The sequence below is a fragment of the Somniosus microcephalus genome, chromosome 1 (assembly GCF_052327205.1).
Source record: "Somniosus microcephalus isolate GS21.2 chromosome 1, FLI_Smic_1.0, whole genome shotgun sequence".
Lineage (NCBI taxonomy): Eukaryota > Metazoa > Chordata > Chondrichthyes > Squaliformes > Somniosidae > Somniosus > Somniosus microcephalus.
This window is the reverse complement of record NC_140987.1, coordinates 425276575-425302042: the sequence shown is the minus strand read 5'-3', so window position 1 is coordinate 425302042 and position 25468 is coordinate 425276575. Positions and strand designations below refer to the sequence as shown.

Here is a 25468-nt window from a genome sequence, read left to right as displayed (position 1 = left end):
CCGAAGGGTCTCTTTCTGTGCTGTATAAATCTATGACTATTAAGTATTTTATAACCTTAGGAAGGAATTTTGGTGTGAGGACAAATATAAGGAATGATATGTACTTGCCACGAGTTCAGCCATTCAGCGTCAGGATATGTGCGGGAAATAGTGAGCATGTATCCTAACATCGACCTTTTAATGTGCAACAGAAAACCAGGACTAGCCACCTCCAAGCAACTTTGTTTCACAGTTTTCCCCACATAACTCTAGATTCAGTTTGGATAAATGCTGGTTTCTGATGTTCACAATAGCATTGCCTCCTTTTTACATGTTAGCCTTCTCAAATTTAGTAATTGTACAAGACAGGAATGGCTGTAAACCTAGCTCAATGGTTATAACATTATAGCACATATGGGAATATGACTTGGAAATATTAAATAATTCAACCTTAAAACAGTTTTTTCAAACAAGATTTTTTTCCCTCCAAGAACCATATTCTCATCAAATCTTCGCAGCAGAAGGCCATTTTAATACTGAGAACATTGACCTCGTCCATGTCTGTGCTCTGTGTGAAACATAGGATCAAAAAGAGGAGGTTAACATTTCAGATCAATAGGCCTCTTTCATTTTCCTGTATGCCAAAAACACATCATTACGGAGCAAGCACAGGGTGCTGTGGTTTTTACCATATTTATTGATGGAGCATCCTTTCTCAAAAATAAAGACTAGATTTTAAAAATAGAAATCTAACCCTGCTCTGTTTGTCACAGAACACAAAGATAGCGTCAGAACCCCCAGTTGTACCACCCGTGTCGGAGGATGATGATGAAGAGGACGATAATATACCACCGCCTGTGATTGCACCGCGGCCAGAACATACAAAATCGGTCAGTAGAACTTGTGTTTCTGCAGATGCGCCAGGGCAGAGACAATCCTGATTGGAGACCAGCTAGTGTTCTTGGTCACAGTTTTATTGTAAATATACAGTCCTGGCCTGGTCTGTAATGCATCGCGATTACAATCTTCTTTGAAGGGTTGGGTTCATTTAGGAGGTTGTTAGTTGGAAATTCTTGATGTAACGAAATTAAAATGTTGAGCACGATGGCAATTGTTGTCTTTAGTGTGAACGCTGAACAGATTAAATGAGTGATATTGTGGTGATGGCATGTCTTGCCTAACACTACACCATGGGGGGAAAATTCGGTTGATTTGCGCCTCCCATTAGCGCTCGAAGAAGGTGCTAACAGGGCACAAAGCAACTAGCGCCTGAGCGAGGCGTCGCTAACGCCTCCCACGAAGTTCAGCGGGAGTTTAGCGGCGGCGGTAACCGTTAACGCCCTGCAGTCCTGTGCCTCTGGCGATGACGTCATCGCCATGTGCAGCGCCCCGCTCGTGTCCCAGCCGCGATCTTTGGTAGCGCCCCCTGACTTACCGCCGGACACTTTGTCCGACAGGGTCAAGGGGGCCTACCTGCGGCCAGGGCGGCACTAATTAAAGGTGAGGTGCCAGGCGGTCATTGTTGTTGCTGGCCGCCTGCCAGCTCCCACCCCTGTTGCTGTCCCCGGCCTCCTGTGAAGCCCCCCTGCAGGGTACCAGTTGTGCTCCGTGAACCCGGCACTCCTCTTGAGTGCCGGGCTCTTTTGCCAGCGCTCCAATCCCTGGTGGCCCAGCTGGGCCCCGGGTTGCGCTGCGCAAGGCCACTCCCCTTTAATAAGGGGAGGAAGGCCAGCAGTACCACGGCACATAGAGCCGCGATAATCTTGGGGCACTACCAGTGAATTTCGGGCGTGGGGGTGCTACTTTTAGCGCCCCAGCAAAGTTAGCGCCCCAAAGAGGGTGCCACCCAATTTTGACCCCCATGTTTATAACAAAAGGAGAGCAAAGTGACAAGAAAAGCATAATTTTGTATTGCATGCAATGCTATGAATTTACTAGTGACTAAGGAATGTTATTATACCAATATTTAATGCACTATTAAATTCTGCTTTCCACTATTTAACTGATATGGTAACCCATTTATTTTAACTGGTTTAATGCCTCCTTTAAAATAGTGGAGAGAAATTTAATAGCAGCATGTCAAATTTTCATGGAAGATTGTTAGATTGAAACCTCACTCCAGAGACTTGAGGACATAATCTAGGCTGACACTCCAATGCAGTACTGAGGGAGTGCTGCACTGTCAGAGGAGCTATCTTTTGGATGACACGCCAAATCGAAACAACTCCTGCCCTCTCAGGTGGATGTAAAAGATCCCATGGCACTATTCGAAGAAAAGCAGACGAGTTCTGCTAGTATCCTGGCCAATATTAATTCTTCAACCAACACTAGCAAAACAAATTGACTGGCCATTTATCTCATTGCTGTTCATGGGACCTTGCTGTGTGCAAATTGGTGGCCACACTTGCCTACAAAACAGTGACTACACTTCAAAAGTACTTTATCGGTTATTAAGAGTTTGGGATGTCCTGAGGGTGTGCAAGGAGCTATACAAGTGTATTCACTGCTCGTGTACATTATTGTAACATTGAAACGTACATGGCAACATGACTTGTTAATATTAAGTAATTCAGGAAGTTATCTACACTCTGCTGTGTACCAGCACACCACACAAACATGCTGGTCCTAAAATTTCATCAGTCAATGAGAATTTGGGATATTCTTTTTTCCCTCGACTGACTTTTTCGCGCAATGTTGAAAAGGCTGAACAGGGACAATAGGTAGACTCTGGCTCATTCCCACTGCAATCCTGGCCTCCCATTGCAGATGCAGGTGGGTTACTTCACCGTGACCCTTAGGAATTCTTGAGAAGGCTGCACTTCCCTCAGTGAAGCAATAACTGAGTTGTTCCAGCTGCCAGACAGCTGAAAGCACAGCTCATAAGAGAGACCAACACCTGACTAAGGTCCAAGGCCACAGTTCCCTCTTGGCAACAAGCTCAACGAAGTCGTTTGCTGACATTGAGCTCTCCTCCCCAAGTGCCAAGCTTCCAAATGGAGATCATTCTGCTAAGGGGCCTTGACACTTCTTTGTAATTGGCGGTGGCTTGTTTCCTCTTTTTAAGAAGAAAATAGGGAGTGTGAAGGCATTTTGCATTGCTGTCAGATGGAATGCCACCCAGTTTTCAGAAAGTATTCCTTATTGGGGATGAGGTGGCACTCACTACCAAAGCCACCTCGGTCCACGAGCCTGGGTCATGTCCTTTGTGCGCATCCTTCCCTCTGGGCTTTTCCTCAGGCCTAGAAGCTGGGTGCTCCTTTTCTGCATTACAGAGAGTAACACCTCAAGCGAAGAGTTTTGAAATGTTTGGGATCAGTTAGGGTTCACTTCCGGTTCCAAATTTGCTGACGAGGAAATTCCTGCCTTTAACATCTTAATTTTTAAACTTGTGTTCCCATTACTTGAATCCTTTGCCTTGCCATAGTGAACAATCTATGATGGAGCATCTTTGAAGCTTTCATGATTAGGAAGAAATGTCCAAATTTAATGAACCCTGGAGCAAAAATGGAGGCTTGCAACTTATTTTATACTAGATTTGAATTGTGGAAGAATGATCTATAAATCTGGAAACCCTTAGGGGGCAAAATTAGGTCGCGCCCCCTTTGGGATGCTAACTTCGCCGGGACGCTACTTTTAGTAGGCCTCACAGGAGGCCGGGGACGGCAATGGGGGCAGGTGCTGGCAGGCGGCCAGCAACAAAAATGGCCATCTGGCGCCACCCCGGCCGCAGGTAGGCCCACTTGAACCTGTCGGACATGGCGTCCGGCGGTAAGTCAGGGGTCGCTCCCGAAGATTGCGGCCGGGGTGCTGCACACGGCAATGACATCATCACCGGAGGCGCAGCGCCACAAGGCGCTAACGGTTACCGCCGCCGCTAACTCTCCCGCTGAATTTCGCGGGAGGTGTCAGCGGCGTCGCACCCAGGCGCTAGTTGCTTTGCGCCCTGGCTAACGGGAGGCGCAAATGAACTGGATTTTTCCCCCGTAGATTTACAATCTCTGGCAAAAGCATTGAAGTCTATGAGAGGATTTAAAGTAAATTGCTGTCCAGAATGACGAATGTGAGGCCACTAGAGTACTTCAGAGAAGGAACTGAAAGGGGCTGATATTGCAGTCAGTGTGCAGTGTTGCACACGAGTAAGTTGACCTTGCTGCACAACGTAAGGTCAGCTCAAGTAAATATTTTCCTGGTGCTGGAGTTGTATAATGCAATATGAGTTGGGAGGAGTGTGCTGGCTACAATTTAGAGTGCTAGCAGCCGGTGAAAGGCCTTTTTCCCCCCTTCTTCTCTATTTTATGCTCATCAGGGACTTAATCTCCTTTCCACATCCAGCCATTCAAGACTGAAAACAACTATTGAAAAAAAAATGGCAGGTGGCCCTATATAATGTAAGAAGTCACACAACACCAGGTTATAGTCCAACAGCTTTATTTGAAATCACAAGCTTTCGGAGCGCTGCTCCTTCGTCAGGTGAAGTGGAGAAATGCATAAAGACACAGCTTATATAGTCAGAGAATAATGTCAGATGTTTACAGGTAATCTTGCCAACTGCCATTTATTACACCTCGGCAGAGGGATAATCACAGCAATCAAAGGCGTGAATGGTGTCCAAACAGGTCAGTCAGGAAAACATTACATCAAAGAACAATGAGGTGGGGTCACAAGGGGTCAAATATTGCAGATGCTGGGGTCTGTATGAAAAACAAAAAAACAGACAAAAAACATTTTTTTTGCTGGAAATCACAGCAGGTCCGGCCGCATCTGTGTAGAGAGAACAAGCCAATGTCGACTCAAGTCTGGATGACCTATATAAGGAAGAGGGCCCCACCGCCCTCCCTACCCACCACCCCCCCCCCCCCCCCCTCCTCCCGCCCAACCCAACAGAGAACCCCTGAAGCATCTGTTCCAACTGGGAACTAAGTAACTGGGAATCCACTCATGGTGAGACCCTTCATTTATATAAATGATGGGACTTAATGAGCTTAGCGCACAATTTATTCAAAGACTAGCTCCTGCTGTGCTTCAGTCCTGTACTGCAAGATGCTGAATGCATTGGCCATGTGGTAGGCCTCAGGCCTCCATGTTTGATAAGACAGTGGCCCATAATTTCCTGCAAACACGATATTGGCGCCAAACCTGATAAGTTAGAGCGATGTGTGCCCCGATCCTCCAGTGGCAAATTCACACCAAGAATTCCTGGTTTTCTAATTTGAATAGGGCACAGTGAGCATTGGCGGCGAATCAGAAGCAGCACAGCCAGTGATCAGTGTTTACTAAAATTCAGTGCGATACTAAATCTTACAACTTGATCCTTTCTCAAATTTTATTTGTTCTCTTTTTAACGTCAATTATTACAAGGTAACAAACTACAAATTCCATGACATATATTGTATCGTAATGTTATTTGAAGCCTTGAGGGAATGTCTGCACGTAACAGACGGTAAATAATTAATATTTATACGTGGACATTTGCCATTTGTAACCCTGGTACCAGAATGATTTTTGAAGGCATTTTATCTTCTGGTACAGGTTTTCACATGTTACTGCTATCCTGGCTGGGAGTGCAAGTACTGCTGATATTTAAGGGCCCTCGTAGTTTTCAATCTATTCTTGCAATCGCTTCTAAATATTTGTAATCATGCTGATATTTTATATCCCTCAGTGACATTTCTGTGACAATGATTTTTTTTTAATATTACTTCTTGAAATGACAAAAACTAGATTATCTAATCGAAAAGAGTCATCTCATTGCAGCAGTCTTTAATATCTAATAACGTTTCTGTGAGTGGGTCAACCTTTCTCGATAATTTCGCTGAAAGTCGTTTCTGGGTCTTAACAACCATCTAATCTTCTTTGTAATTTTTATGGAGAACTGTGACCAAATCGAAATTCCCACTTGGTCTCCAAAGTCAATCCATGTTAATGGAACAATTTTAAATCACCGTATGTGAATTTGATGAAGCAATAAACTGGAAAATACCATTTTAAAAAGGCGATGAAACTGACCAAAGTTGCTGTCAGTTGAATTATACGGCATGATTGTGCCCATAAATTTCAGCTCGGAGTTGTCTGTCCTGTGAACACCTTTCAGATCCTGCAACCCCAGAATGATAAATGACCATTAACTGGACGGGTTATGATCATGCCGATTTATTAAGCTGACGTAATTCAGATCTTCGCAGCTCTCTGCTACAGTTGTCGTCTCAAAACAATGTACGAGTTATTTTCCTCAAGTAAAATATTGGAAACGTATTACAGGAAACTTTGGTTTATCCGGAGGTTAACTGTCCGGAATGCTCGAGCCACCGGCAAAAATCAGGAGCCGTTTCGTTAGTTTTTTTTTCTTTTCGTTGCTTTTTTTTCACCAGTCAGGCTCTGCAAGGTCTCGCTGAAGCTGTTGCTAAGCTACAGAGATGCTTGCAAGGTACAGCCGACTGTTTAGAAGCTGTCGCTAAGCAACGGGGTTTGTTGCCAGATACGGAGCTCAAAATCTCCGTATGTTTCAACATTAGCGCTGGTTTGTCCGGCAGTTTTGATGGGACGGCAACAGCTCGGTCCCGTCGGTGCCGGATATCACAAAGTTTCCTGTAGAATGTTGCTTTTGCAGGCATTGTTTCCTTACAGATGCATGGTTCAGGTTAGTGTCTAGTTCAGTCGAATTCTGACTCTTTCTGGGACCTTTGTCGAGATTTCAGAGTTTTCATTCATTGCGTGATCAAGTTCCAGAACACCTTGAAGGGGTTTTATGTACAATGAATAATAACCATGAACTCAATAAAATGATAATTCTAAATTTGGATACGTGCTAGAGATAAGTGTTCTTTTGTTATGAAACCTAATGACATTAAACGAACGACTCTCCGTTTTCCATAACAATCCTGGAACAATAAACCTAATTTCCTGGAACATCTGTGCTAGATTAATGCATGCGTTGTAGATGCGCCATTGCTATGGCACAAGTTTCCAGGAAATTCCGGGCCAATCGCAGTGTATTGGGTGCCTGCCGTTACTTTAACCACCCTAATATATTCAAGAAGGAGTTAGATATATTTCTTAAGGCTAAGGGGATCAAGGGATATGAGGAGAAAGCAGGGACAGGGACCGAATGGCCTACTCCTGCTCCTATCTTCTATGTTTCAATGTAATGTGTTTTGGATCTAGCGCCTGAAGGTAAAGTATTAAATAGAGTTTGAAGCAGCAAGGAAAATATGAAACAGGCCAACTAATTTTCATTCCAATCACGGGAATAATATCAGGAAGAGAATTTAAAGGCAAATAATGGACATAAAGTGGAGGGAGAGAAGGAATGTAGATTTACAAAAATCAACTTTTTTAATGTCCCCTTCTCCCTCTCTCCCAGTTCTCCTGATGGTGCTGACTCATGCTGAAATATAATTCCATGGATTCTCACTGTGCGCCACTTTATGTTGTGTGAGTCTAGCCAGTTCGTATTGACGGGCTATATCTCCATAGGGGGCATTACAGCAGAAGCTCACCCCCATGCCTGCCCATGTCCAGATACAATGGAGGTAATTTTCCTATTGGACATGGGCGTAACACGGGCGATTGTGAAGCGGCCGCCCATTATACACCTTGCCCATTGAGGTAAATGGAAAGGAAGATCCAGCGGGGTGTATAACGGGCGGCCCAACCGCAATCACCAGTTTCCCGCACGTGCTGAAAGTAAAAATGATTCCCCCTGTCCAGTAAGAGTAGTGATTAGGAGCAGGAACCCTGGCACCTTTCCATCCCTACCACCCACCCCAGGATACTGACGCCAATAAGAGCTGTCTTGGCTGAGAGCAACCACAGATCACAGAACGTAGGACCTGCTTGATTTGAACAGCTCTGTTCTACGTTGGCTGAGCTATCGGGAGCATTTACTGATTTCTAATGAGTTAATTTTGATCTGATAGTGGCTGTAATCCTTTTCTGCAGATTTTCACCCGATCGGTAATCGACCCCATCATTGCAGTGGCTCCTGTTAAAGATGTGACAACATCTCCAGTCACAACACCACCTGAAAACATGACCAGTCTGAACAGTCAGCTTTGCCGAAATACTGACAAACAGAGGAAGAAATCCAAGATGACCGATGAAGAGATTCTTGAAAAATTAAGTATGTATTTAAAAATAAACTCTTTGATTCTCACGGAAGACCTTTTTTTTAGTTATTTATTCCTTTTTTTAAGCTTACTTAAAGTTCTGTTGGGCTATTTGCACAACTTTATACGTCACATTTTCCATGGCACAGAAGACTGGAGGGGGAGAATTGTAACTAAGGAGGCGCAAGTGTGATAAATGCCCCTTTCAAACATGCACATTTAGAAAACAAACTTATCCTCACAAAAAGTTGCTTTTGAAATGTCCTATGTGTTATGATTCCAATATCTTTACATTTAATGTGAACTTTTGTTTTAGGAAGCATAGTAAGCGTGGGTGATCCCAAAAAGAAGTACACAAGATTTGAAAAGATCGGGCAGGGGTAGGTGAAAGACTCCTTCTGTTACTCGAGCAATGGTCACTCTTTTAATTTATAGCTGTACTACCACATTATAAAACCCAGAATATGTCATCAATAATAACTACGGTCCTTCAGGAAGTCATTCTACCTTCCCTTCATAAATCATGACTGCAGCTAGTCATTTGGTTTTGGTCCTAAAAAAGAACTATCTCCTGATAAATGTTCTAGCAGTTTAATTTTAGAAGCAGGATTTGCACAATAAACAGCAAGCTACGTTTGAGCTGTTCTGTATGACACACTGCCAGAAGCAGTCATGTGTCTGACCTTGGGTGGGGCTGCCTTCCTAAATACTTTGTACATCCATGCATACCCCATTTGCTCCTCTGAGACCAGACGACTGATTGATTGTTTGTTTGTTTGTTTCCCCCCCCCACCCACCCACACTCCTTTCACTCCACCAGCAGTGGCCTGCTGTGATTGGCGAATTCCCGCCCACAGCATGCAGTACCGCCAGTCACCGAAGGTAGAAGCTCAGGAGCAGCGTTTGGGGATGGAGCTTCACTACTGCGGATTTTGGTCCATGAATGGGGGCAGTGCCCTCAGACTGTGCCAAGCGTGAATGGCTGGCACATATTCAGCTTACAAACGTGCTATGTCATCAGGCTGCCTGACCTAACCATTGATTCAATTGGACACCAGGGTAGCTGTTGCCAACTGTTAATGGGCATGGAGAATATGCTTGTTTTATTAAAGCGACCCCATTCAGATCTAAAGTTGAGCTGCTGAACATCCACTTATGTTCTGTAATATATTTCTGTGCATCAGCCTGAATATTGCAAGAGGCCGGTTTTATTAGATGTTCTCTGTGGCAGTTCCTGCAAGTTTCTTTGCAAAGTGCTGTGGGTTTGATGGGCTTTGGATGACAGAAAACTAGAAGATGCTGCCTGATAAAAGTCCAGCGCCATCTTCTATCTAATTTTGAGAGAGGAAACAGAAGGGGGGATTATGCATATATTCAAATTTGTAAGATTAAACCTTTCATTATTGGATAATGAAAACAAGAATAAATGATGAGATACTCTAATACTGTGTGTCAAATAAGCTTAATGATTATCACCTTAAAATTATTTGACAAAGTATTGGAATACTGTATTTATATCTTCTGTAATTGGTAAAAGTGCTAACATTCTTGCATGCAAAAGAAATTACAGCTTCAGTTTGAATAAAACCTGAGAGAGACTGAATGGAGCAATGCGTTAGATACTTTCCTTTCACCTCAGATTCAGGTTCAGCTCAGATGTGATGGGTTAAACTCTCCTTTATCTACTGACTAAGATTTTTATCTGAAATGAATGTGAGGTGTTTCCACCTGCTTCCCAGTGGCTCACATCACAAAGCTGCCCCTAATTTTGGACGAAGGGGAAATAACAACTGGTGTGGGAAATGCAAAATGGTCACACTGGCAAAATGGCAGCACGGTGGCATAGTGGTTAGCACTGTTGCCTCACAGCGCCAGGGACCCGGGTTCAAATCCGGCCTCGGGTGACTGTGTGGAGTTTGCACATTCTCCCCGTGTTTGCGTGGGTTTTCTCCAGGTGCTCCGGTTTCCTCCCACAGTCCAAAGATGTGCGGGTTAGGTTGATTGGCCATGATAAAAATTGGCCCTTAGTGTTGGGGGGGATTAAATATGTGGGGTTACGGGGATAGGGCTTGGGTGGGATGGTTGTCGGTGTAGGGACCGGGTGCTAGGGTTTGGATGATCAGCCATGATCTCGTTGAATGGCGGAGCAGGCTCGAAGGGCCAAATGGCCTACTCATGCTCCTAGTTTCTATGTTTCTAAATGGGGACATCTTCTGAAGGGGCTGGAGCACATTGTTGGGAGTAGAGGGAGCTGTATTCTACATCCAACTGAATGGGAGAGTGTTTTATTTACCTTGATGAACATGAGATTTATTATATGGTATAATATTACACCATATCTATTACAAGATCTATTAAATGGTATAATATTATACCATATCTATTATGTGGTATATTGGTTTCCTCACAGGTACAATTCAATGTGTCATTTGTCTTCTGTCACATTCACAGAAGTGCATGTGTTTTGAAATCACTTGCATCTCAGCAGGGAATTAAGGATAGATGACTTGATCTGAAGGCAAAGGTTCAAGGTGGAATCCTTCAATCAGTTGAAATTCACTCTAGAGGAACGTCTCATTCGTGGCGTCACTGAAGTAGCGCTTCATGCTGTCACTACAGGGAATTTCCAGACAGGATGTCTGTTCCCAGATTATATGTGAGCTGCACTTTTAAACATTAGAACCCAGATAAAGAGAGGGACAAAAATGCACCAGTAAATGTGCACAAATATCGGTTGGTTAGGAAGTTATATACTTGAATTTTGGCCTAGCCAAGGCTTTTTGAACTAATTATACATACATATCACTGGAATGCTTTCCCTCCGCATAATCCTTCCCCCCCCCCCCCCCACCCCCAGCAATATTATATAGGTTACTGTGGTACACTAAATACATGCTAGCATCACCTATTTGTTCAGTTAAAATTGTCCGAGCCTCCCTACTGCTGGTCCTGGATGGGCACACAGCACATTTTGTTGTGTTCCTGCCCGGGAACTAAAAATTGACCCTTGGTTCTTCATCCAGTCTTGATTTTTTTTTGTGATGACCCACAGTGATCTATATGCAAGACTTTTCTTTATATAGATAGATTTGGCAGTTTGAATAGGTTCAGTTCCATTCAGGGCCAGTTGTGTTTTTTATTTTATTTATTCATTCACTGCCAGCATTTATTGCCCATCCCTAGTTGCCGTCGAGAAGGTGGTGGTGAGCCACCTTCTTGAACCGCTGCAGTCCGTGTGGTGAAGTTACTCCCTAAGTGCTGTTAGGGAGTTCCAGGATTTTGACCCAGTGACGATGAAGGAACAGCGATATATATCCAAGTCAGGATGGTGTGTGACTCAGAGGGGAACTTGCAGATGATAGTGTTTCCATCCACCTGCTGCCCTTGTCCTTCTAGGTTGTAGAGGTCGCGGGTTTGGGAGGTGCTGCCGAAGAAGCCTTGGCAAGTTGCTGCAGTGCATCTTGTAGATGGTACACACTGCAGCCATGGTGCGCTGATGGTGGAGGGAGTGAATGTTTAAGGTGGTGGATGAGGTGGCAATCAACAATCAAGCGGGCTGCTTTGTCCTGGATGGTGTCGAGCTTCTTGTGTTGTTGGAGCTGCACTCATCCAGGCAAGTGGAGAGTAGCCATATGCCGTGTGCTAATTGCACAACATTTTTATTTTCAATTTCTGATTTAAGAAACTCAAATTGTAGAGTTAAAATTCAGGCAAGAAATAAGGTAGTATCCCTTGATTTTCTTCATAAAGGGAATATCTGAATGTTTGGTTATCTCTTTCCCCCCTTGACTACAGAGGTTTTTGAAACAGTTGCCTTTAATGTGTTCTTTTGATAATCTCAGCCTGACTTTTGCTGTTTGGCGGTGAATGAATCTACCTGCAGCTCTGTGCAAGGTCCTTTAAATGTTCTAAACTGCATGTTTGCTCTGCTTGAATGTATATAATTTTCTGTAGACTGACAAATTTCCGAGATGAAACATTTCATACGATATTCTGGTCTGCTGAGTTCAATTGAAACTCTGCCTCAAATCAATCCTGAGCATGTTGCTTTGTGTGTCCAAAAATCCAATATACAGGAAACTTTCGTTTAACCGGAGGTTAAAAGTCCAGAAAGCTCTATCTACCGGCAATTTTCAGGAGCCGTTTTCTATAAGTTTTTTTACTTCTTGTTGCTTTTTTTTTTTCCCCAGTCAGGCTCTGCAAGGTCTGTAGCTAAGCAACAGCTTCAGCTAGAGATGCTTGCAGCTGCAGCCGACTGTTTTGAAGCTGTTGCTAAGCAACAGGGTTTGTTGATTCACACGGAGCTGAAAAGCTCTATGTTTTAACATTAGGGCTGGATTATACGGCAGTTTTGATCTAACGGCACCAGCTCGGTCCCGTCAGTGCCGGATACCAGAAAGCTTCCTGTAGCTGATTGGGAGGACTCATAAAAATCAACATTTCATTGTGCAGTACACATGTCTGCTGCATATATGACAAATAAAATTGAATTGAATTGAATTGGTCCCACCTGCTTTTGTGTTCACATGTCAACAGAGAAAAAGTACCTAGGGTTGGTCATTGGGAAGAAAGGGAAAATGGCCAAACCAGTGGGATCTTCTGGTGCTAGTCACCATAAAAAGGCTACTTTCTGCTTCTAGGGTCCATACTGACACCTGAAGTTATGGTTTCCACTCAAATGACATCATTGGTATGAGATTAACTTCCAGATTGCTTTATATAGTTGTTGATCTGTGCAATAAAGCGTTTCAAAATAATTCATTTCCTCACCATTCTCCAATCGAAGAGTCTGATTGGTTTTTCTCCCTTTGTCATACTCATGTTCTATCTTTTAAAAAAAAAAAAAGCCCACATCCATCTCCTGCATTTTTTGGAAGGGAGAATGAAAAAAGACATGAGTCAAAATGTATATTAAAGTTATGTATTTTGAGGATACATGAGAAGTCTGAGACTTCCACTAAGGTAAATGAAGAAGCATGTCCCTGCCTTTTTATCTGAGTTGGGTTGAATCTATAATATATTACATTTCTGTGTATGTAGTGCCTTCCTTGTATTGATAAAGTAAATGCCATGGATGTTTCATAAGAAGTTTGATAAATTTTCGCATTGGAAGCTTGTTGATAAAATTAAGGCAAAACTGTTTTAAAGGGAGTGTGACGGAATGGATAGGTAGTTGGCCAAAGTACAGAACACGGGGAATAATGGTTAGTGGAATTTTTTCGGACTGGAGGGAGGTAAATGGTGGTGTCCTCCAGGAGTCAGTGGTGATACCATTGCACTTCTCATTATATATAAATGATCTGAACTTGGGTGTGAGGGGCACAATGTCAAAACTTGCACAAAAATAAGGAGTATGGTTAATTGAAGAGGACTGTGGGTGACTTCAGGAGCTTGTACATAGTTTATTACATTGAGCTGACAGATATCAGATGAGGAGAAATGTGATTTGGTACATTTTGATAGAAAGAATAAGGATAGGAAGTAAACACTAAATAGTAAAACTTTGAAAGGAGTAGAGGGGCAGAGAGACTTGGGTGTTCAGATACAGAAGTCTTTAAAAGTGTAAAGACTAGTTGATAAAACTGTTTAAAAAATGGGATTCTAGGTTTTATAAATGGGGCATAGAGTGCAAAAAAAGTAGTAATTCTAAACCTATACAAATCATTAGTTAGGCCACAGTTAGAATATTGTATCCAGTTTTGGGCATCTTACTTTAGAAAAGATATGAAAGCCATGGAGGAGGTCTGGAAGAGATCTACTAATATGATACCAGGAATGAGAGGCTTTAGTTACACGAGACTAGAAAAACTGGGGCTCTTTTCATTAGAACAAAGAAAGTTGAGAGGCGATATGATAAAGGTGTTCAAAATTCTGACGGACTTTGATGATGATGGAAACCTATTTCCACTGGTCAGTGAGTTCATAGAGGGCATAAATTTAAGATCATCACCACAAGAACAAAGGGAAAAGTTGAAAGATATTTTTAATGCATATTTGTAAGGATATGGAATTCTCTACCAGATATAGTGGTGTAAGCAAAATCAGCATCGGCTTGATGGGCCAAATGGCTTCCTTCTGTGCTGTAAGATTCTGTGACTCCTTATTTGGGTATCACCATTCTGTGACTTTCTATAGGAATAGTCACTGCAGATACACTAGTTAATGATTAAGAGCGTGTTATGTGACTGCTTTTTTTGGAGACTTTTATCTGTCCTATCTCTCCAATTATGTGCTCTCATTCTTTCTCATTACCCACTGCTGAAGTAACCCTTTCATTTAGTCTTATAGTTCAATGCTTCTTCCTCCTTTGTGTTGTGTAACTTCCTCCTTGTAGTTAAATGTGTAGCTTGAATCTAGTAATGGATTTTTCTCGAGTACACTGGCAATGAACTTCGAGAGTTAAGTGTGAGTTCTCAGTCAGGATGCTAAATTCAGTCTTTCACGTGTATATATCCATTACTCATATTACATTAATGAATTTTCCACAAGGTTACCTAGTGAGGCCTGACATGAAGAAGATACTTCTCCATTTAACCAGTATTATAGTAAGCCAGGTATCTAAGCAAAAACAAAAGAGTGCTTGTGAGCTGTTTTAAAAGTGATTTTTTTTTTACACACAATATTTATGGGGAATATTAATGTATTAATAAGCAGTGCTGTATGGTGACAAAACCACTGAGGTGTTTTACGCTCCCCCTCATCCACAAAACAGAACCAATGTGAAATTTTCATTTATCCAGACTGCTCCCAAAGAAACTAGCAATATACAGTAGTGCCAATTTATGCCAAATTGCAAGAACACAAAAAATGTTGTTAATCAAGCCTGTTATTTCCATAGATAATATGCAAACTACCATATCACAGACCCCACTACACCAATGTAATCTTCTGATGGAAATTACAGCATTAAGTACCTCCTAATCTTACAGGTTATCAAGCAAAACTCCACAATACCTAACCATGCGCACATCTCTATTATTCAACACTAATGTGCCCTAAGGCAAGTATTAATATGGTTGCGACTTCTTCAAATTCATTTCATTAGGCCCCATATATTGCAACTACATGTGTGTGCATGGTTGAATTTTAAGGGGGAAAAATTCAGTATCGCCCCGTTTGGGGCGCCGTTATCGGCCGTGCGCAAAGTTTAGTGCCTGGCACTAATTATCGCCTCCGACTGCAAACTTGGCTTTTATCGCCCCTGGAGGTGATTGGAGCGCTAAATCAGGTGCTTCACACCTGTCTTAAGGCGCAAAGGCCGAGGAGCGAGGCGCTACCTCAGAGCGCTGGCGAAGCAAGGAAGGGCAAATCAAAATGAACCTGCAAAGTGCTGCTCAGTACTCAAAACTCCTTCACACAGCGTTCAATCTCTCCAGAAGTCTCTCTCTCACTCAATGTGTGGTGCAAAAATGTCACCGACAAAAAAAGGCAGGAAGTGGTCGCCTTTAAATAGCGCTCCCCTAGTCCCTTTCTGACAGCATAACGCTCCCCTCAACCTGTCGTTGCTAGCGGCAGGCAGTAAGACAGGGGGCACCACTGAATATCCGGTCCGGGGCGTTGCGCACTCGACTGACGTCACAATCTGCCGGCGCAGGGGACCGTGGTGGTAGTGTTTAGCGCTGCTGCAAAATGTCTAGTTAATTTCGCGAGCGGTGCAAACATCGCCGTGCCCGGGCGCTAGTTGCTTTGCGCCCCATTAGCACCCTCTTAAGGCGCTAACGGGAGGCGCAAACAACTGAATTTTTCCCCCTAAATGTTTAGAGAGCACCAGCAGAAGTGTCCAAAATATCTAAACATATAAAATAGCTGTAGGTAAATTTTGAAGGTGTCCTGAGGTCTCAGTGCCTCTCCGGTTGTGTCATTTTCAATGTTCTTTCATTCACCATTTTTTTACTTCATCCTATTCAAAATCCTAGTTACATGGCATGGCAGCAACACTTCCTCTTTCATTTCCCTTATCACCCCTCAGATCACCTGATCAGATTATGGCTGTAGAAAAGTCATCAGATTGAACCATCTTCCCAGCTCATGTAGAGAACCTGATCGAGAAAAAGGAAGGGGAGGGAAGCGTCAGGAAATTTGATAAATATAGCTTTTAAAGTGTGTGTCTCTGTAGTAATTGGGACACAGTCCAAATGCTTAACATTTACCTCCAGCCACTGTTAAACTGTGACAGTTCTACCTCAGCTATCTTTGTAACGTTCCTGAGTGAGACTACCAGTTCAGTCTATTAATAAAAGTTGGATCATTGAATTGTTCCCATTAAGAATTGAGTTGAGACTGCCTCAAGCTCATTTCATTTAGCAGATTTAGTGAGAGGAAACGTCCCTCCTATTACTCCGAGCTACATTGGAATACTGGTCCCTGAGTACTAACGCACTGCATCACCCAGTGCTCTTCTGTACAATACTTCTAACTGAACAGAATTCCATGATTTGCATCAATCAAATTGGTGGGACGTGAAAATGGATCATGAATTTGAAAAGGGACATACTGGACTTAAAAAAAAAAAACTAGCACATCAAAACTAGCACATCTCTCCCAATGTAGTCTGCATTTGGCCAAATTGAAGCGCTCAGCAAATTAGCCCAGATGTGTCTAGTTTGAGTCACTGTAAATTGTTAATTTAATTTGTCCTGCACTACACTCAAATAGTTTTCAGACCAGTTATCACCTTGTGTAACATTCCATTTCTGTATTGAAAAAAGCCGTCTTTGTAAGCACTGAGGAATACCAGTTATAATAGTAACTGATCCACGAGTTCATCATCGGTGCCTGGTCTGCATATTTAGTAAAGACTCCGCTGCCTTCTGGCAGGTGTTCCACGTGTCTGATCAGAAGAGCAGGTTATGATTGCAACCCTGGGAAAGGCAGTGGGATCAGTGCGGGTAAGTGGCACAGGCCATTTTGACGGCCCGCCAGCTGGGTGGGCAGGGTTAAAATTGGCCCTAAAGTGTCTGCGAGGACCAGATATGCTCGGGTGGTGTCATCTGGGGCCGCCTCCTTTCTACAGAATAGCATTATGGTTACTGTACCACACAAAATTTTGCCTCCAAGTCTCCAGTGAAAATGATCTTTTAATGAAAAGTATTTTTTAAAAAGTAGGACAACTAATTTCTAATATGGCTGGTGCTGCACTCTTTCAACATATGTTTTCTGAGAATCCTGAAACAAAAGAGTTAACTCAAGAAAAATAAAATGCTAATCGGTTTTACTTGAGTCTTCATCTGTTGTAATTTTATCATAATTGAACTGAAGATAAAGTATTGTTGCTTCAGGAGTCAGAAGGGGCAGGGTGCACATAACAATGGAGCTGGAGACTGCTTCACCGATCATGTTGCGTATGATCTTGACCCTACAATAGAAAGCTTATTTTCATTGATAAAGGCTAGTCCCATGGAGTGACTTCAAACAATAGGAGCCTTCTTCAGCTCAGCTAGGGTTATTTGTCCTTAATGATATATAAGACTCTCTGTGTTTCTTGCCTGTGACAGTGAAATTGCTGGGCGCATCTAATGGGAAAATGAAACCAAATACAGCATTGAGTACAGATAGCCTGCAGTTCGTTTTTCAACAGTGCCTGTGTCGGTAGCCTTTGCATATGTCTCTAGCTCATAAGATGTTGAGGACCTGAATGTAGTGCTAATCCCAGTGCAGAATTGTGAACTAGCTAAACCCCCCAGCAGCACAATGAATTGCTGTTCTACTGTGATGTGTCATGAGTTGCAAGAGGTGATGTTTCACCTGTTGTTCTTCATCTGGTATCGGGTAAGGAATCCTTCTTCCCCTCAACTCCCAAAAATGAGAGGGAAAAAAACTTGTTGGTGAGTTAACAAGGACCAACGCCATTCATGTGCAGCTCCAAGAGGCCAATTACTGACTGGTATTGTAACAGATCAAAGAGAATGCACAATACAGGGAGAAGAGTGAAGTCTAAAGAGAAGAGAAAATAAAAAAGCCTAATATATTGTTAAATCAGGGCCCATAACACGAATGCCCTCACACATTACAGTCATGATCATGTAGTGTTGCAGCAATGCAAGTGGATTCACGCCAGTTCACAAACTGGTTACAAATGAGGAAGGTCATTTGCCTCATCTTAGTTCATCCACTCAGAATGATCCTAGTCCTGCCATTTCAGCATCCAATTGTTTCAGGGTTTTTGCCTTCCTGGAAATCCATTCCATACATCTGGAGAAAGAATTATTTCCTGATATCAATCCTAAATTGACCTTTTACTGGTTTGAATCTATGTCCTCTTGGGTTTACCTTTTCCATTCACTAACTATCTTATATAACTCTATCAGATCATCTCAAAACCCTCTTCATCTCAAAAATCCACATTTGTCCAGCTGTTCCTCATAACCTTAGACACGAGAGATCAGCCTTGTTGGAGTATTATTTTTTTTATTTGTTTATGGGATCAGGGCATCGCTGGCAAGGCCAGCATTTATTGCCCATCCCTAATTGCCCTTGAGAAGGTGGTGGTGAGCCGCCTTCTTGAACCGCTGCAGTCCGTGTGGTGATGGTACTCCCACAGTGCTGTTAGGGAGGGAGTTCCAGGATTTTGACCCAGTGACGATGAAGATTGGTGATCTACTTCTAAGTCAGGATGGTGTGTGACTTGGAGGGGAACTTGGAGGTGGTGGTGTTCCCCTGTCCTTGTCCTTCTAGGGGGTAGAGGTCACAGGTTTGGGAAGTGCTGCGGAAGAAGCCTTGGCGAGTTGCTGCAGTGCATCTTGTAGATGGTACACACTGCAGCCACAGTACACTGGTGGTGGAGGGAGTGAATGTTTAAGGTGGTGGATGGGGTGCCAATCAAGCGGGCTGCTTTGTCCTGGATGGTGTCAAGCTATAATAAACGAGTATTGACCAATTCTTGTTATTCACGACTAGTATAGACTTATCAGACAGTCCAGAATAGAAATGGAGCAGTTCTGTTACCAGTGGCCCAAACTTCCATTTCATATGTAAAGTAGCCATGATGTGGAGATGCTGGTGTTGGACTGGGGTGGACAAATGTAGGAAGTCACACAACACCAGGTTATAGTCCAACAGCTTTATTTGAAATCACAAGCTTTTGGAGTGCTGCTCCTTCGTCAGGTGAAGTCACTTCACCTGACGAAGGAGCAGCGCTCTGAAAGCTTGTGATTTCAAATAAAGCTGTTGGACTATAACCTGGTGTTGTGACTTCCTACATATGTAAAGTAAATCTTGGGTTGAATGATGTTGAGAGGCTATATATATTAATATATTAATCTATAGTGTGATGGTGACATTGTTTCACAGAAGAGGTAGAATTTGAGATAATTGAACCACCAAAAGTGGGTGTAGAACAGTTAATAGAGGTCATTATTCAAAGAGATTTAGTACTAAACACATTACTCAGAGTAGAAAAATCACTAGGACATTATGGCTTATATCTAAGGATCTTGAGGGACGTTTGAGAAGAAATAATAGAGTTTCTGACTCTAATTTTCCAAAACTCTATGGAAGATAAAATTGTGCCAGAAGACAGGAAGATGGCAAGAATAATACCCTTCCAAACAAAGAAGATTGGGATTAGCCAGGAATTTATAGGCCAGTCAGTCTTATTTCAGTTGTTGATAAACTACTAGATATATATGGGATTTTTTTTAAGCTTTATTTTTTCAACTGATTCTGTATTATAATGTAGCATCACTGAGTCATCCCATCATGAAGATGAACTTCAGTTTTTCTACTTATTTTGTTGGAAGTTGAAGATTACCAAAGCCTAACTGCAGCAATTTAAGATTTTTATTTAGTTTGCCTGGAAGGGATTTTGGTTTCATTTATATTCTATTCAAAAAGGGTGAACTCCCAGAGAGACACAAGCCACCTGGTATGTTGTTTAACACACAGGGGGAGAAATTCAGCATGTTAGTGCCTGGGCGGGGGGACGCTAATGGATTTGCAGCGCCGCACGCAAAATTCACCCGGGATTTAGCGCTGGCGCTAACAGTTAGGGCCTAGACCTTTAGCGCCTGGCAGATCGTAATATCAATGAGTTTGGAACACCCCGTTAACGCCCCGATGCAAAATTGACCTTCGCCCCCTGCCTTAGCACCTGGCCTGAACAACGGCAGGAAGAGGAGGCGTGATGCAGTCGGAAGACCGGTGTAGGAGCGGTGTTTAAAGGGATCAACATTTGCTTTCATTTTAGTGGTCAGTCAATGCTGCCTTCTCAGGTTCACATTGCGAAACAGCCATTTTCAGAGAGTTAAGCATTTCTTACTTTCAGGAGTGTTCTGCTTGCTAAAAATTTGTCACTTTCTTTCTGCTAAGATTTCAAAGTCCTACACTTGGTTACATTAATGGGGGCTGTACTGGCACTCGACCTCGCCCTCCAGCACCAATGTCAGAGGCAGAAACAAAGATTGGAAAATGTGGCCAGAGGGAGGAGGGCCAGCAGGGCTCTCAACAGGAGGCCTTACGCCCCCCCCCCCCCAGGGTATTCTGGGAGCACTTCTCCGACATCAATTTAACTGAGGAGCAGTGTCTTAGGAGGCTCTGCTTCAGCAAGGAGGTGGTCACCGAGCTCTGCCACCTCCTGCAGCCAGATCTCGAGCCTCAGATCAGGGTCACCACAGCTCTCTCAGTGGCAGTCAAGGTCACCATCACCCTCAATTTCTACGCCAGCGGATCCTTCTAGTCTGCAGCAGGAGACATAGCTAACCTCTCGCATTCGCCGTCCATTGCTGCATCCGGGAGATCACAGAGGCCCTCTACAGAAGGAGAAGGGACTACATTTCCTTCCCCATCACCAGAGAGAAGCAGGACATGTGTGCACGTGGCTTTGCCAGGATAACTGGCTTCCCCATGGTGCAGGGCGCCATTGACTGCACCCACGTCGCTTTACGGGCACCCCATAACAATCCTGAGGTCTTCCGGAACCACAAAGGCTACCACTCATTTAATGTGCACTTGGTGTGCAACCACAGACAGTGAATCCTCACCCTCAATGCCCGCTATCCTGGCAGCAGCCACGATGCCTTCATCCTGCATTAGACCGGTGTGCCAGCACTCTTCTAGCCACCACATCAAACTCGCGGCTGGCTGGTCAGAGACAAGGGCTATCCGCGCTCCACCTGGCTCAAGACTCCCCTCTGCAACCCCAACGCTCCTGCCCAGCACTCGTATGATGAGCCATGCTGCCACCAGGAACATCATCGAGCAGACCATCGGAGTGCTCAAGCAATGGTTCCGCTGCCTTGACCGCTCGGGAGGAGCCCTCCAGTACTCGGCTGAGCGGGTGTCCCTTTTCGTGGTGGTCTGCTGCAGGCTGCACAACTTGGCCATCATGAGGGCGCAGCCATTGCCACCAGGCACAGCCGCACCACCTCAGGAGGCCACTCAGTCGGCCTTGTGGAAGGGCGGTCCGTGACCAACTTATCAAACTGCAGTTCCAATAAATTCTACCCCACATCCCGGTTGCTCACCACATCCCCATCATTCCATCCATTTCGCATGCCATATCACAGCGCAAAGCTGAAATGAGAGACAGCACAAATTCTGTAAAATTCAATTAATAAATGTATCAACATTCAGTAAACACATGTATGCAACAACAATATTATCTAATCACCCTTGTGCAAACCCTTACTTGCCCTCTTTACAGAGCCTTTTCCTAATCTGCTCCTACATGGTGTCTCTCCAGTGGCTGCAGCAGGGCTAGTAGAATGCTGCTGAGTGTCAGTGCCAGACACTACAGATGGCCTTGCAGGACGTCCTCGACCAGCTCTGGACCTGGAAGGCCCGGCTGTACACGGCACCGCCTCAGGCTGAGTGGCAGCAGTCTAGACTGGCTAGATGACAGTCAGCGACAAGGGCAATGGCAGACTGGCAGTGGTGGGAGCAGGAATGCTGTCATCCTGAGAGGACAGCAGGTTCCTGACCCACTGCCGCTCTCCTGGGGCAGCACCTCCGCATCCCTTGCAATCTGTTGCAGCACAGATTGCTGGCCTGCTATGACACCGTGAAAACCCCAGTGGACTGTGGTGGACCCAGTGACGATGACAGCAGTCAGCGCTTGTGTGGGATCAAGCTGAGACTGCATGAGAGCAGTCTGAGACTCGATGACAGCAACCATTGACTGCATTACAGCACTGAGACGTTGTGTCACTTCCGCCTGTGCTGCAATGGAAGCTGCCACATCGCCCATGACACGCGGTACGAGGTCTGGATCCCCACGGTCTCTCGGAGTCCACCATCCTCTGCAGACTGCCAAGGATGGGTTCCATGGCGTGCACAGAGCTCTGTGCAATGTTGGAGGTGGACTCCTCCACGCTCCTTACCATTGCCGACAGGCTCTCGGGCACCCTTGCCATTGCACCTATCATCTTGGAGTGCATTCCATCACCTTTCTTGTGAATGTCTCCCCATCGAGGTCCTCATCTGAGTCCTATGCAGCAGAACTTGCCCTCCGGGGAGCTGACTCCCGAGCTACCCTTTCCCCCTGGCCTTGCAGCAGCCCGCTTGTCCCCAGTGCAGACCCCTCTACTAAACTTGCCTCTTATGATCGCGTAGTCCCAGTATCAGAGGTGGTGCCTGCAGGTAAGAGGTGCAGTGACGCGGTGCTTTCTTCCTCTTCCTCTTCTCCCGCCTCTCTCTCACTGGGAGGCTCGGGGACAGGCTGATCAGCTGGTTGCTGATCACCTGAAAGCATAAAGGCACCACACTCGCGTTAAGGTGAGGGCAGGGGGCAGGAATGGAGCAAGGAATGCAGACATAGAAACATAGAAGATAGGAGTAGGCCATTCGGCCCCTCGAGCCTGTTCCGCCATTTAATGAGATCATGGCTGATCATCCATATCCCTTGATCCCTTTAGCCTTAAGAAATATATCTAACTCCTTCTTGAATATATTTAACTAGCTGAAGTGCCCGGCGGTGCCGAGGCTTTTTCGAGGGAATGTTGTTGTTGGAAGAGAGAGAGAGAGCGACTGGGGGGAAGAGAGAGAGCGACTGGGGGGAAGAGAGGGAGGGGTGGGGGGAAGAGAGGGAGGGGTGGGGGGAAGAGAGGGAGGGGTGGGGGGAAGGGAGGGGTGGGGGGAGGGGAGGGGGGAGGGGAAGGGAGGGCGGGGAAGGGAGGGCAGGGGAGGGGAAGGGAGGGCGGGGAAGGGAGGGCGGGGGGAGGGGGGGATGGAGGGCGGAGGGGAGGGAGGGCGGCGGGCGCCCGAGGGTCGCGACCCCCCCCCCCGAGGATCGCCCTCCCCCCGGAGGTGAAGACCGCCGATTGCGCGCGCAGCAGGAGCTGAGACACGGCGTCTCTCTCGGCCGGCGGGCCCGGTTGCCAGGGCAACCGTGACGCTGACCAAGCCAGAGAGAGAGAGACGCCGCGTCTCAGCTGCTCCTGCTGCGCGCGCGCCCCTCCCCCCCGAGGGTCGCGCCCCTCCCCCCTCCCCCCGAGGTGAAGACCGCCGATTGCGCCCGTTGCCAGGGTAACGCTGGACGCTCAGCAAGCCCCGGCAGAGAGAGACGTCTCAGCTCCTGCTGCGCGCGCACCCTAGCGGCGCTGGGCTGAGGCTCGGCCCTCCAGCCTTCGAGTGGGGCCTGGAGGTGCCTAGCTCGGGCGTGGGTGCGGAGGAGACGCCGAGGCTTCTAGGCCTACCTGGAAAAACGGGGAAAGGTAGGAAAATTAATGAGATTAGATAAGTTAATTACTTTCTAAATCATTTTTTTAAAAAACAATATGTGTTTTAAAAGCAACGTTTTTTTTTAAGACGCAGGAAGCGGGAAAAAGAAAGGAAAAGTTTGGAATCAAGATGGCGGCGACTCACCTCGGTTCAGAACGATAAAGCCCGGCCACACGCGCACCGATTGGCCCGGCGGCACACGCCAGCAACCCGGCGTACGATTGGTCGAGCTCGAGGTCACTCTGTCGCTAATGAGCGGATAATGAGATGCTAATGAGCGGAATGTTGAAGGTTTTTGGAATACCGCGGGCGCAATTTTAGCCCGGCCGAAACGTAAATACGCTTAAAACCGTCTCGGAAGCGTAAGCTTTCTTTGGAGGTAACGCGCGCATAGGTACGCCCTGTAACTTTTGAGTGCATACCCGCAACGCACACGCGATGACAGACAGATAGACAGACAGACAGACAGACAGACAGAATGACAGAAGTACCGATTTATATATATAGATGAATTGGCCTCAACTGCCTTCTGTGGTAGAGAATTCCACAGGTTCACCACTCTCTGGGTGAAGAAATTCCTCCTCATCTCAGTCCTAAATGGCTTACCCCTTATCCTTAGACTGTGACCCCTGGTTCTGGACTCCCCCACCATCAGGAACATCCTTCCTGCATCTAGTCTGTCTAGTCCTGTTAGAATTTTATAAGTTTCAATGAGATCCCCTCTCTCTCATCTAATCGACCTAATCTCTCCTCATACGTCATTCCTGCCATCCCAGGTATCAGTCTGGTGAATCTTCGCTGCACTCTCTCCATGGCAAGAACATCCTTCCTCAGATAAGGTGACCAAAATTGCACACAATACTCAAGGTGTGGTCTCACCAAGGCCCTGTACAACTGCAGCAAGACATCCTTGCTCCTGTACTCGAATCCTCTCGCTATGAAGGCCAACATATCATTTGCCTTCTTAACCGCCTGCTGCACCTACATGCTTATCTTCAGCGACTGGTGCACAAGGACACCCAGGTCTCGTTGCACTTCCCCTTTTCCCAATCTATTGCCGTTCAGATAATAATCTGTCTTCCTGTTTTTGCCACCGAAGTGGATAACCTCGCATTTATCCACATTATACTGCATCAGCTCAATCACCCAACCTGCCCAAATCATACTGGATTTTCTCGGCATCCTCCTCACAGCACACACGCCCACCCAGCTTTGTGTCGTCTGCAAACCTGGAGATGTTACAACTAGTTCCCTCGTCTAGAGCATTAATATATATTGTGAATAGCTGGGGTCCTAGCACCGATCCTTGCGGTACCCCACTAGTCACTGCATGCCACTCGGAAAAAGACCCATTTAGTCCAACTCTTTGCTTCCTGTCTGCCAACCAGTTCTCTATCCAAGTCAGTACCTTGCCACCAATCCCATGTGCTTTAACTTTGCACGCTAATCTCTTATGTGGGACCTTATCGAAAGCCTTCTGAAAGTCCAAATACACCATATCCACTGGTTCTCCCTTATCTATTCTACCAGTTACATCCTCAAAAAATTCCAGCAGATTAGTAAAGCATGATTTACCTTTTGTAATTCCATGTTGACTTTGTCTGATCCTGTCATTATTTTCCAAGTGCTCTGCTATTACATCTTTTATAATGGACTCTAGCATTTTCCCCACTACCGATGTCAGGCTTACTGGTCTATAATTCCCCGCTTTCTCAGTATAATGAGCTGGA

At 45.1% G+C, this 25468-nt stretch overlaps 1 protein-coding gene across 7 annotated transcripts in view; it reads left to right on the top strand.

Moving 5' to 3' along the window:
* Positions 1 to 25468, top strand: part of LOC147125257 (serine/threonine-protein kinase PAK 3) — a 249801-nt gene that overhangs the window by 172551 nt on the left and 51782 nt on the right. For all 7 annotated transcript variants that reach the window (XM_085999975.1, XM_085999972.1, XM_085999946.1 and 4 more), the window contains 3 exons: positions 753 to 869; positions 7918 to 8098; positions 8401 to 8464. In XM_085999975.1, coding sequence (XP_085856101.1) covers positions 753 to 869; positions 7918 to 8098; positions 8401 to 8464 — 362 coding nt within the window. The remainder of the gene's footprint in view (positions 1 to 752; positions 870 to 7917; positions 8099 to 8400; positions 8465 to 25468) is intronic.